Genomic DNA, 14,119 nt, shown 5'->3' with positions numbered 1-14,119 from the left:
GCAAGTCAGAGTCAAGTCTCAAGTCACTGGTGTAAAAGTCAGAGTAAAGTCACAAGTCTGAAACTTTGAATTTCAAGTCCTTTCGAGTCTTTAAAAAACAAAAACAACAAAAAAAAAGTTGCAGTTATATGGAAATGTAAATATTAGACCATGTGATTTTTAAATCTGTTTTTCTCAACACATGACAAAATAGTGAACTTAGAAAATATACACAAATTGTGAAATTGCACCTCTATAAAATGCAGCTCAATTAAACTTAGCTCCAAGAATAATTTTCACCGACAATTCTGAGATAAGCTGCATGTTATTCTTGGATGCGCTTGTAGGACCGGCTTTAAAATAGCATGACAAAAAAACTATACACATTAAAACCAAACAGTATCATCAACGTAGCCTGGACAACATTTGCTACTTAGATGAAGTCAGCCATCTCATTGTAGCAAAAGAGAACCTACCGTTCTTTATGCAACTTCAACTGTCGGACAAAGTTGGAAGTTGTTCCATCTCTGTCTGTGATTCTCTGCTTGCATGTTTTGCATATTGCATTTCGTTTTTTTGTTGACTATTTCATAGTTTATGTACCTGAAAAAAATAACTCCTTGCAGCATTTTTGAGCATTTTTTTTTTCTTCTTAAAAAAAAATCTGGTTAATTTGATTGGCTGTGCTACAGCTCATGCACACATACGTACAGAGTGTGGCTGGAATAAATGAATGAATGAATTGAATTAATGGTGCACATTTTCTATATAATATGTGTGTTAAATTTTAGAGATGGGGTGAAATATCAAGTCTTTTCAAGTAAACCGGTTCAAGTCCAATTCAAGTCCCAGGTCGTTGGTGTAAAAGTCCAAGTCAAGTCACAGTCTTAGAACATTTTTTCAAGTCAAGTCTAAAGTCATAAAATTAATGACTCGAGTCTGACTCGAGTCCAAGTCATGTGACTCGACTGAGTCCACACCTCTGTTACAGCATGGTGTATTACCAATGTGACTGTGGTCCCAACTACCTGCTGGTCATTAACAAGCTCCCCCATGTATTTTTGGGCTGATCCTCCACCTTTTTCATGATCATTCTCACCCCATGTGGCAAAATCTTGTATGGACCTCCAGACTGGATTGATGGTCATTTTATATTTCTTCTATTTCTGAATAATCACATCAACAGTTTTCACCTCCTCACCAAGCTTGTTACTACAGTCTTGTCCTTGGCATCCTTTGACAGCTCTTTGGTCTTGTCCATGGTGGTGGACAGTCTAGAATAGTTGGGATCAAATACTTATTTCACTCAATGACGTGCAAATTAATTAAATGAAAAGATTTTATGTATGTATGTATTAGTCTTTACACACTGTTCAGTTCTTTGCAAATGAATAAACCTATATATTTAGCCAGTAAAAGCTCAGTTTAAAAAGAAGACAGTGTATCACAATCTACAAGAAGAGGACAGACTGATACATGGAGAGGGGAATATACAGGAAATAGGCTAAAGTATGGAAGGCAATTTTGTTGAAGAGACAAAAATGCACACAAGCAAAAAGCCATGAGTGTGTGTTTCCCAGGGACATCAGGCTTTATACAGTCCATCATCACAGCAGGAGGAAAAGAAATCGCTCCTGCTAGAGGAAGTGCTAATGGCTCTGTGCTATGAGTGTGTCACTGTGTGTGCGTGTGTGTGTGTGTTTGCTGATTGATCGAACATGCCAAGTCCATCTCGGCACGTCCTAATGGGAGCTAGAGTGTGAAATTGCCAAAACAGAAAGCAGCAAATAATCAGAACAGACACACGGATTGAAACAAACACACACTGTCTTTTACCATCTACTCATCTTATACTTTCTCTTCATTCCTCCCTTTTACACACACACACACACACACACACACACACACACACACACACACACACACACACACACACATTGTTTGTCTCCACTTTTTTCTGTAATTACTGGTATTTTTCATGGCTGCTACCCCCTTCAGTCCACTTCCTTCTTTACTCGGGGGAAAAGTAAATCTCTTTGTATCAGCACATTTTCTGTTAAGCACTAAATCACCGCACTCAAACATGCAGAAACAGGTACCAAAGCACATCACTGTCACGAACAGATCAATCATTAGGAAAAACTTAATTAGAGAGCTCTTATATTTGCTTTTTCCTCTTTCTCTGCAGTAATGTTTGTGTATGTGTTTCCAGGCATCTCCAGGCAGTAGCAGATACCTTCCCCATCTCACACTACAACCATGCATTTATAACAAAAGCGTCTGAGGTGTGTGTGTATGTGTGTGTGTGTGTGTGAGAGAGAGAGTTACATTTATCCACACAGTAACCAACTGTGTCCAAGCTTTCAGTTATTAAAATAAGCTCTTTATGCGTGTGTTCAAATGTTGAATTAAAGCTAGACAGTTCCTACAGCTCCTGTGGGAGCCTGTAAGTTATTTGCAGTGCCTCTGCTGTCTAGAGGGAGGTTATTTGCAGTGTTTTCTGGGTGAGGAAAAATAGGTCAATTGTTTTTATCAGAAAAGTCAGTGACTAAACAGCTTGGAGTAGCAGAAATTTTCAATGTTAGACTATTGTAGTTGATCACTATAATCCAAAAATATATCCAGATTCAAGACATCTGTGTATTAGCTAATGTACAGACAAATTTAAGACAACAGCCTGGAGGGATGAAGGCTGGATATATTCTTTTTAACTGGGTTGACGTAACAAGACCTGCAGACATAATCCATTATCCACAAATGAAGGGGAAAATATTTATTATTTTTAGCTCCAGATTCTTGGATTACGATAGAGTAACTTTGCATGATTCACAGTTCATAATAATCTTATACTGATTCTTTTTACTGATGATGAGCTGATTTCACCCAGTTCACCCTCTCTGTGATTTAACTTGCCTCGCTTTAGAAAACCCTTTTCCTCATTGATGGCTTCAATGCAAACAAAAGAACAGAAGAGAAGGTTCGTGGGGCTACAGAGATGACCTATCTTTGATATCAAACAGAGCCAAGAATCAGTGGATTTATTGCAGTCTGAACCCTGACCTTTGATTCACATGTGCTGACCTCATTTTCTGAAATTTGGGCATCCATTACATAACGGTATATTTGTGAAAGAAAATATGGAAAATCACAACAGATCACCTTTAAACATACACTCGCTCAAATCCAATCATACATACACACATCACAAAAGCAACCAGGACCATCAAAGCAAAAGAAGAAGAATGAAAAATAAAATAATGAAAACAAACATGCAGAGCGATTAGAGCTCAATGAACCACACTTTTAACAGATGCAAATTAAGTGTGTATCTGAATGAAATCCAGACTATTTCAGCTTAATAGGTTCTGAATGCACATGATAGTGCGGAAAAATACCCCAATGACCACTTCTGCTTGTTTTAAAAATCCTAAATGACCTTCCCTGTCGATAAGAAGAGCTGCCAGTTCAGGGAACTCTGCAATTTGTAAGTGTTCGATATTCTCCAAGTAAGACCGACAGAACTACTTAGATGGATATAGACACTGGATGCTGCTATAGGGTGGTAGACAAGTATGAGCCAGTACTTATGGACCATGTACATGTGTGAACATGGCGGACATACCTGATGGCCAAGATAAACACATTCTAATCAGTTGAATATGGGACTGTGCAAAAACCCGTAAAGTGCATTGTGTAGAACAGAGACATTGAGCTAAGGAGAGCAAAGTCCTGAGATTTCAAATAGAGGGTGCAGGGTATGGAGAGAAAATACGCAGAGCTCTGGAGTTTGTACTCACAGTCGAGACAGGGCTTCATTCTTCTGAAAGAGCAGCTCTGGAAGCTGGCTGAGACGGTTTTTGTTCAGGCGACTGTGTGGACAAAAAAAAGACAAAGGAAAAAAAGCTATCATTTCCTGTGAAAGAAAACACTTGAATGGAAAATTAATTTGGTTTATACTTGTAAATGTCTTTGTAATGTGTTCTCACAGTCTTTCCAGCTCCTTCAGCTCATCAAACACTCCCTTCTCAATGTTACTGATCTGGTTTTCCATCAGATGACTGCAAGGAAACACTCACATTAAGATTCACTGTTTAAGCACATACTTTAAAAACAAATCAAGAGATATTAAATAACACAGTTTTCTATTTGATAAATTGGTAACACGCTTTAATCCTTCCTCGTAAAACATGAGTCTTGTTTGGTCGATCTCAGTCTGAGTATTGTGAAAATACAGTAGTTTTTCTACAAGGATATGTTCTGCCTTTGTTTAACTTAATCTTTAATTATGAGTGTGTTGATGAATTTGGGTAAAAAATAACATGTACATGAAAATAGAGTTTTATTTGTCAGCAGCTGAATATGTGGATGAGGCTTTGGTTTCAGACACAGGTTTTGAATCTGTCTGCACTTGAATCTGTATATTTGAGAAACATACTGCCGTCTTCCACCTCATATACCACTGCTGTATAGGGATGGGTAATGGTATCCGGTGCCATAATGGCACCGGTTCTGACATAAACGGTAGTGACCAGACCACATTTTGGTGCTTTATTTCGGTGCTGTATTTCGGTGCTTTTTTGTCATACACTTTGGATTCTAGCCAATCATTTTACCTTTGCAAGCACAGTAGGCGGGTCCAGGTATGTACGTTCTATTAGAGTAGAGCTACAGATTAAAAATGCCCGAGGCAAAGCGGTCAAAAGTCTGGCTGTACTTCACAGTAAAAGATGCAAACTCAGCAGCCTGCAACAAGTGCTTTAAGGTGATACTGTGCAAAAGAGGTAACACCTCGAATCTGATGAAACACCTGGCGACGTATAGCATTTTGTTAAAAGCCGAGAAATGCGCTGTATTGATAGCTTGCTGCAAGACCTCACACCAAGCACATCTACTGCGGGGTGATGCCTGTTATCGGACCCGGAGTTAACAACATCCCCCAAGAACCCGAAGAGGAGAGTCCTGGCCCCTAGCCCTGCCAGTGTAGCAGAAATGATGACGGATGATGATGGCAGCAGCAGCCGTTCTTCTCTGCGTGAGTAGCTTAATGTTGTTCGTGTGTAAGCTAACACACAAAAAAACAGCTAAAGGTTTTTGGACCAATTTTGTGTTCTCCATTCTTTAAGCACCAGTTTGAGCACCGTTTAAGCACCGGTACCGTTTCAAAAGTACCGGTTTGGTACTGGTATCGGATGAAACCTAAACGATACCCATCCCTACTGCTGTAACACTTTACCCTCCTGACAGCAGTACGCCCAGGGCTCCCAGTGGGCTGCTAATCTGTTCTGATCAGGTCTCCAGAGATATAATCAGTCCGGGACATGTCATCATGTCCATCACTGACACTCATTGCAGTTCTAGTCCTCAAGTTAACACAGGAAATTACTGCTCATGCAGTTTCTCCCCAAGGGCACAGTGCTTCCACGTCAAAGGGTCATAGATAAACCCTCCTTGTAGAAACTGACACCAGACAAGCACCTTATGTCAGCTTTACGTGGCACCACAGCTATGCTTCAGACCTCAAACAAGGACAGAAATGTGGGAAAGAATGTCGTAATAAATACAAGCTGTTGCCCTGTCAACAATGAGCCTGAAGGCAATGAAAGTAGAGAAGGAAATGGTGTGAAAGCCACTCTGGATGGGATGAATGCTTTAATTGTAACCCATAAAATATATCTATAAGAGTAAAGGCAGATATAACTCACAGGACTCGGAGGTGTTTGAGACCCGAGAAGTCTGTCTTGGTGATGACTGTCAGGTTGTTTCCATTCAGGTCTCTGGAAAACAAAAGAGAAAACAGCACATAAAGGAACTGCTGACATAAAGAAGTCAAACCTTTAAAAACATCAAAGAACATCTTAGGAACAGAGTGTAACTTATCAATTTCATTAACAAACTAATTATTTTGTTTGGAAGATAGATGCGTGCAACGATCCATTTTCTTCTGTTCAGCCAATTCACAGAGCCACGGGGGGCTGGAGGCTTCGGTTCCAGTCATCACAAATACGTATGAAACTGAAAAAGACATCTTGAGTGAAATATGTAAACAAGCTGGTTTGAAGGAATTTGAATTTGTTCCCCTGGCTGAAGTATGCAGATTCACACACAGAGGCGGGAACTAGAGACGGGCTAAGGTCCAGTTATGTTCTTAAAACACTTCTGTGTGACAAAGTGCCCATTCCAGGAAGGCACAAATTAGTCACACAACTATCAAATCTGTTAAACACAACAGTTCTGTGCTGTACTCATTTTTACACCCAGGTTTTCAGTCTTTCCAAGAAGCCTTTCACAGACATCTACTCAGTTCTATTCATGACAAATGACAAGAAACTATTATATAGAAATTAAATATTATAGAAACTTTTACTAAGTTCAGTCCAGTGTAAAAGTAAAGTGTGCGTGTTAGTCCCCATAGGGAAATAGTTCCTCTGCATTTAACCCATTCACCCAGTGAAGCAGTGGGCAGCCACCAGTCCAGCGCCCGGGGAGCAGCGTGTAGGGACGGTACCTTGCTCAGGGGTACCTCAGGGTAGCCGTTCAGTGGAGTCGAACCCCCGACCTTCCGATCAAATAAATAAATAACTAAATCAGAATCTTTCACTGTGTCTCGCCTGCTTGTTATGAAGGTTATATGCCACTGCACTGAGCGTTACAAACTGTGTTATCTACATTACAAAGAACACCTGCTGACTATGTGTAGGATTTGGCTGTTCAGCTGTCATAACTATTAGTTTGTACTAGATAAATGTTCACACATGTACTGACTTTGACTAGAATATAAATAGTGATGCTATAGTTCTATATTGTGTGCTTAACAGTTGGATCCGACAGGCAACCAGGCAGTAATTAAATTCAACTTTACTATAAGATATCGAGACTTTTCAGCCTTTTTTTGTTCTCTCAGTTGCTGATTATTTTGGCCAACTCAGTCTTACAAAATTCAGATGGAACTTGTTTCCTGTTCATATACTATTACTGTTATTTTTAACAAGTGTGGCTCTTGTTCAAGTCCAAAAAACTAGATCTTTTTTATTCACTCTATTAATATCCTAATACTGTGCAGCACTTTGTTGCTGCTCTTTGAAGTTATTTTCATTCACTTTAGTGTCAACAAAGTCTCCTCACTGGGAGTTCACTTTGAGGACAACCTTTTATTAAATTGTAAAAGGTTGTCCCTTGGAAAAAAATTGCTTTCTTCCAGATATTTGTTCAAATGCAACAGCTACTGTTTGACAAGCGAGTCCTCAGCTCACACGAGCATAGCCTTGAGCTGCTTTGCTCTACTGTTGCATCTGTTCCAAGTCACCCAAGGAGGTTTAGGTATGAACTGTCGCTGCTGTGTGTTACCTGATACTGAACTCATTTCAGGCACTCGTTTCAACACACTTGTAGAGGCTCTCTTAAATGGGAGGGGTTTAACCCTGTGACCTCATTATCTACTTTGATTGACATCTGTGAAGAAAGAAAGGGATGATGTCACTCTTCCCACGAGGCTTTGTGAAAGGACAAGTAAAATGAGATGTGTGTGTGTACCTGTGTATGTGTGTGCGTGCGTGTAGAGTGTCATGTTCCTGTGCTACTGTAATGGGTGGAGCAGAGCCTGACCTTGTCCTGTGCCTTATGAAAGAGAAAGAAAAACCAAGAGACAGTGGATGCTGTGGTTTGGGTGTGTGAACTGAAGCTACAGGCCACTCACAGAACTTTAACAAAAAGACCTGATGGAGTAGCAACGACAAAACTGCCCAAATGTCCATTAGTCAGCCGATGTTGGTCTCAGACTGAGCTTTAAATAGTTGTTTTTTGATCCTCACACTGCATTTTTTTTAGTTGAAGGTTCACATTAATGCAAATCTATACTGAAAAAATACTCAAAGTTTTCTTACTATCATGTGTCCTTAATGACTATGAAAGGATCTGTGATGTGTTTACACATAAATGTGCAGTCTTCTTTCGGCACCCAAACAGTTTAAAACATGTAGCAGCATGCTGTAGCGGTCTAAATCAGTCTACGGGCAAGCAATGTAGCAAATGCTATGGCATTTTCCTGAGATTGACTGATTTCGTATTGAGGTGGCATAACTCCAAAAATGCCAATGTGGAAATCAAGCACTGAATTTTCCCCAGTAATTGTCCAGATTAGGACAAGACCACATCATGTGACCCTCATTTGCTAGATTATGTCCACGCCTGGGACAGGCAGAGTCGGCTTCTGGGAAAATTTTTGAAAGCCTCTCTCCTGTATAATGAAGACGATGAAGAATGTTAAACTGAGTTAAACCATGGCGAATGCAAAGGGAGGAAATATGTATACGATTCAAGCAAGATCTCCACTCATCATCAGATAAATCCACCACAATGTCTTTTTCCCAATTATTTTTTCCTTAAGCTCTGTATTAGTTTGTATATGACGGAGATTCTCCTTTTGCCAAAAGATCTATTTCCAAAATAGTATCCACTTGATTTTTAGAAGGTAGGTAGGGGAATGAAGGAAACAATGTTTAGCCCCCCAGCCTCTTTTGGTACTTCCAAATATGTTTTTTCCATTCTGGGATTTGAATTTTTCCAAATAAATGTTGCTATTAATCTGTCTAAATCTGTCTTAATCATTTGGAAAACATAGAGAAATTTTGGTAAGACTGCAATTTTAACTATATTAATTCTGCCTGCTAATGAGATTGGAAGTGTTGCCCATTTTTTAAAATCTTGTGATGTTTGTTCTAACAACGTGTCAAAATTATGAATCCGCAACTCCATCATTGTGCGGGTTACATTTATTCCCAAATATTTAAATGTTTCTTTTTCTAAAGAAACTTCATTTTTAAAATGAAATGTTGAACATAATTTACTCTTGAGTTATGTGTTTATCATAAATTACCATGAATTTAGCCGAGTAAAAAGAGAGCCACTTTCATGACACAGAAAAGCCAGAAGGCCATTTATGTTGTTTTTAAAGTACACATTACTGAAGGGTCTCTCTGTTAGAATTAAACTGTGGTAGAGCCGCATGCATGATATTTTTAATTAATAGTTCGAGTGCGTCCCGCAGCCCCTTGCTGCATGTCTTGCCCCTTCTCTCGCTGCCCCTACTTTCCCATCATTCTCTTCACTGAGTCTATCAAATAAAACTGAAAAAATTGTCATGAAATTCAGTTTTCTCGTAATTTCATTCAAAAAGGTAAACTTTAACATATTTTATATTCATTGCATGCAAAGTGAAATATTTCATGCCTTTTTGTTTTAATATGGCTCATTATGGCTTATAGTTACATACGGTATCATCAAATACAACATCTCAAGTATTAGAATATATGATTTCAGCTTCTCAAAAAATAAATTAATTCATACTCTCAATTCTTGGTTTGGATTTATTTTACCCCCAATAAAAAACACCTTTATTTAGTAAATACATTTTGTGTTTACTTGTGTTATCTATGTGTATATATATATATATATATATATATATATATATATATATATATATATATATATATATATATATATATATGAGGAGCATAGGCCCCTCGTCTGTGGATATATACATACAGTGGGGCAAAAAAGTATTTAGTCAGCCACCGACTGTGCAAGTTCCCCCACCTAAAATGATGACAGAGGTCAGTAATTTGCACCAGAGGTACACTTCAACTGTGAGAGACAGAATGTGAAAAAAAAAAATCCATGAATCCACATGGTAGGATTTGTAAAGAATTTATTCGTAAATCAGGGTGGAAAATAAGTATTTGGTCAATAACAAAAATACAACTCAATACTTTGTAACATAACCTTTGTTGGCAATAACAGAGGTCAAATGGTAAATGGCCTGCATTTGTATAGCGCTTTTCTAGTCCATAGGACCCCAAAGCGCTTTACACTACATTCAGTCATCCACCCATTCACACACACATTCACACACGTTTACTATAGGTCTTTACCAGGTTTGCACACACAGTAGCTGGTATTTTGGCCCATTCCTCCATGCAGATCTTCTCGAGAGCAGTGATGTTTTGGGGCTGTCACTGAGCAACACGGACTTTCAACTCCCGCCACAGATTTTCTATGGGGTTGAGGTCTGGAGACTGGCTAGGCCACTCCAGGACTTTCAAATGCTTCTTACGGAGCCACTCCTTTGTTGCCCGGGCGGTGTGTTTTGGATCATTGTCATGTTGGAAGACCCAGCCTCATTTCATCTTCAAAGTTCTCACTGATGGAAGGAGGTTTTGGCTCAAAATCTCACGATACATGGCCCCATTCATTCTGTCCTTAACACGGATCAGTCGTCCTGTCCCCTTGGCAGAAAAACAGCCCCATAGCATGATGTTTCCACCCCCATGCTTCACAGTAGGTATGGTGTTCTTGGGATGCAACTCAGTATTCTTCTTCCTCCAAACACGACGAGTTGAGTTTATACCAAAAAGTTCTACTTTGGTTTCATCTGACCACATGACATTCTCCCAATCCTCTGCTGTATCATCCATGTGCTCTCTGGCAAACTTCAGACGGGCCTGGACATGCACTGGCTTCAGCAGCGGAACACGTCTGGCACTGCGGGATTTGATTCCCTGCCGTTGTAGTGTGTTACTGATGGTGCCAGACGTGTTACTTTGGTCCCAGCTCTCTGCAGGTCATTCACCAGGTCCCCCCGTGTGGTTCTGGGATCTTTGCTCACCGTTCTCATGATCATTTTGACCCCACGGGATGAGATCTTGCGTGGAGCCCCAGATCGAGGGAGATTATCAGTGGTCTTGTAGGTCTTCCATTTTCTGATGATTGCTCCCACAGTTGATTTTTTCACACCAAGCTGCTTGCCTATTGTAGATTCACTCTTCCCAGTCTGGTGCAGGTCTACAATACTTTTCCTGGTGTCCTTCGAAAGCTCTTTGGTCTTGGCCATGGCGGAGTTTGGAGTCTGACTGTTTGAGGCTGTGGACAGGTGTCTTTTATACAGATGATGAGTTCAAACAGGTGCCATTCATACAGGTAACGAGTGGGGGACAGAAAAGCTTCTTACGGAAGACGTTACAGGTCTGTGCGAGCCAGAGATTTTCCTTGTTTGAGGTGACCAAATACTTATTTTCCACCCTAATTTACGAATAAATTCTTTACAAATCCTACCATGTGGATTCATGGATTTTTTTTTCACATTCTGTCTCTCACAGTTGAAGTGTACCTCTGGTGCAAATTACTGACCTCTGTCATCATTTTAAGTGGGGGAACTTGCACAATCGGTGGCTGACTAAATACTATCTATCTATCTATCTATCTATCTATCTATCTATCTATCTATCTATCTATCTATCTATCTATCTATCTATCTATCTATGTATATATATATATATATATATATATATATATATATATATATATATATATATATATATATATATATATATATATAAGGAGCATAGTCTCCTCGAAGATATAATTTTTGTGGATGAGGTCATTTGAAGAGAAAGAGAGGGAAGAAAAAGCAGGCGATTGGCTATAAGAGAGGGAGGGAGGGGTGGATGGCAACAGGTCGAGGCAGGGGGTCCAGAATAATTCCCTGGATGTGTGTGAAATTACACTGACAGTTAAACGGCAAAGACGAACCAAGCATCAGGAAGCAGAGTGGCATATACAGTACAATGGTGATGATGATACCATTTTCACATGTATGGATGCTCAGAAAAACACCAAGGTAGAAATGATAAGGTGCTAAGTGTGAAAATGCTCATAATTTGTTTTTGTCTTTTTGTATAAGAAAAAGGAAAGGGACACGAGGGGAGAGACGAGCACAAATACAGCCTCAGTGATGCGTGGTTAATTGAGTTTTGTGCAGCATGTCGGGGTCAGGGGTCAGTTAAGCGACAGACTCCCCTCGAGTGGCGACTCTGCCAAACAATATCTCATTAAAGCAGAACGCGTCTCACACACACACACACACCATCACCGCCCTAGTGGGCAATGAGGCAGTTGATCCGCTCAGCTCTGCTTTCCACTGTCACATCTGACATGGTAGGAGAGCAGTAATTGGGGCGACTTAATAAGACAATGAGATGGGGTATGTTTGGTGGATGGCGCGAACAATGTAAAGATATAAGATATATTAGAGTTCACTTTATGTCGTTGAATAGAAATACTGGCAAACTGTGAGAATGCCAGGAGTCAAAAACAAACATCTTAAGATTCATTTGAGCACACATCAGCGACTACAATACTCTTCACATTCTCCTCCTTCTGGCGCTCTACTTGAGTTTTTACACAGAGATTTCCTACTTTAAAAAAGTAACGTCTCCAACTACTCAAAAGTGGCTAAAAACTAAAAATTAATTTAAAAAGAAAAAAATATGACAAATAAGTAAATAAGAAGAATGGCAATACATACCAGTAAGCTTTGGTATAAAGCAGAAAACAATTAAAGAAATAAAACACAAACACTTAGACGTGCGCCCAAGCACAGGACCGTTAGATACATCTGAGCAGGCACTCGGCCAGTCGATGCAAATGGGTCATTTTAATCTGCTAGTCAACTGAGCATCCGTACAAGACGGAAGGGCCAGTGAAGTATCAAGCTACACACACCGAGCACAAACACAATCTTCCTCCTCACAAAATCACACACAGTCATTAGAGAGAGAGAGAGAGAGAGAGAGAGAGTAACAGCATACAGTCTAAACAGACTGGAATAAACAACAAGGAAATCTAAGACTTTTTCTGCTCCATCACCTGTTTACTAAACAACACTGCAATGCAGTCCCATCCTAAACCTCCATCTCATCGGGTTTCTTTGTTTGGAACTGTGGTGCAAAACTGTATTTAACTGAAACTGCATTTGTTTTGTTGACATCCACCTAGCCACGTCTCAGCCAAGGACCGACTTGTTTAATGGATGGAGTCCAGAAACGGAAAACAAATCAATCTCAAGTCAAATTTCACCCCAAATAATGGATGTGTCTAAATCTCTAAAGACTGCAGTTTACATTAAGTTTGTTTTGTTATTTCTGGTAAGTTTAAAACCACTGTCAACAAAGTGTCAGCATCAATCTCCGTTTACCATGACACACAGCAAAAGCAAGTTAACAGCTCCTAAATGTTGTATGTATTTTAACGAATGATTGATGGGGGGCGTCGAGAGGGTGTGGGTGTCATTTTAGTTTGAAAAATCGTGAAAACCTCAAATTTATAAAACTGTGTTTATTTGAAAGAAAGAAAGAAAGAAAGAAAGAAAGAAAGAAAAAGAAGTTGCAAACCAGTATGCAAACAGAAACTCTGTGCTTGTGTTTTTGTTATTTCTGCATCATCATAAAAGTGTTTTTGCAAGTGACTCCTAAAAGGTTGACTCTGTTCATCTGGATGTAGCATTTTCAGTGGGAGAAACGTTTCGTCACTATTCGAAGTGACATCTTCATTCTCAGCTGACTGCAGGTTTCCCCAATCTTATAAACAGTACATTTGCACAGTGACTGAAACCAGCACCACTGGACTGGGAGGTCAGTTCCTTGATCATTAATATGCAAATTATCATAACCACTGATCAATGGCCATGAGTGCCATTCACAGAGAGTTGGGGAATGGCTGCAATCACAACATTGTAAGATGGTGACAGATGTACCCTTAGGCCTCCTCCTTGATTCAAAGACGGTGTTTCCCTTTTCACGTATATGGCCTCCTTGACTCCGCGCTCCTTCCTGTCCAGGATGTGTACATCCTCATCATTGAAAGAGTGTCCACTGGCCTGTAAGTGTAAATAGACTGCGGTTGGGGAAACCTCCAGTCAGCTGAGACTGAAGAAGTCATGTGGATCAGCGATGAAATGTTTCTCCCACTGAAAATGCTACGTCCAGATGAACCGAATCAGCCTTTTGGAATTTACTTACCTGGATGATTGAGCTGCATCAAGATATTGCAACTGACTAGTCATGTCTGAGTATTCAGTTAGCATTAGCCAATAAAGTCAGCAAATGGTATTATAAACTATCTCTAGCAAACCAATATTAGTAACCTGAATTTGACTAACAGTAAATCTGATAATATATTTATTATATTATATATAAAATAATAAAGAAAACATTAGGAATACCAACCATTTGTTCTAGAAGAGAGTTGTCGTATGGCAAAGGCTTTCGCTCCCCTCCAAATTCCAAAGCTATGACATCACAACGTAATT

The 14,119-nt window shown here is 39.6% G+C and overlaps 1 protein-coding gene across 3 annotated transcripts in view; it reads right to left on the bottom strand.

Moving 5' to 3' along the window:
• Positions 1–14,119, bottom strand: part of LOC309708548 (slit homolog 1 protein-like) — an 80,285-nt gene that overhangs the window by 49,888 nt on the left and 16,278 nt on the right. For all 3 annotated transcript variants that reach the window (XM_082536668.1, XM_082536670.1, XM_082536669.1), the window contains exons 2-4: positions 5,682–5,753; positions 3,966–4,037; positions 3,777–3,848 (exon numbers count right to left, since the gene is read on the bottom strand). In XM_082536668.1, coding sequence (XP_082392794.1) covers positions 3,777–3,848; positions 3,966–4,037; positions 5,682–5,753 — 216 coding nt within the window. The remainder of the gene's footprint in view (positions 1–3,776; positions 3,849–3,965; positions 4,038–5,681; positions 5,754–14,119) is intronic.

This window comes from Aulonocara stuartgranti (assembly GCF_965226115.1).
Source record: "Aulonocara stuartgranti genome assembly, chromosome: 6".
Taxonomy (NCBI): Eukaryota; Metazoa; Chordata; class Actinopteri; order Cichliformes; family Cichlidae; genus Aulonocara; species Aulonocara stuartgranti.
This window is presented reverse-complemented; position numbering and strand designations above follow the sequence as displayed.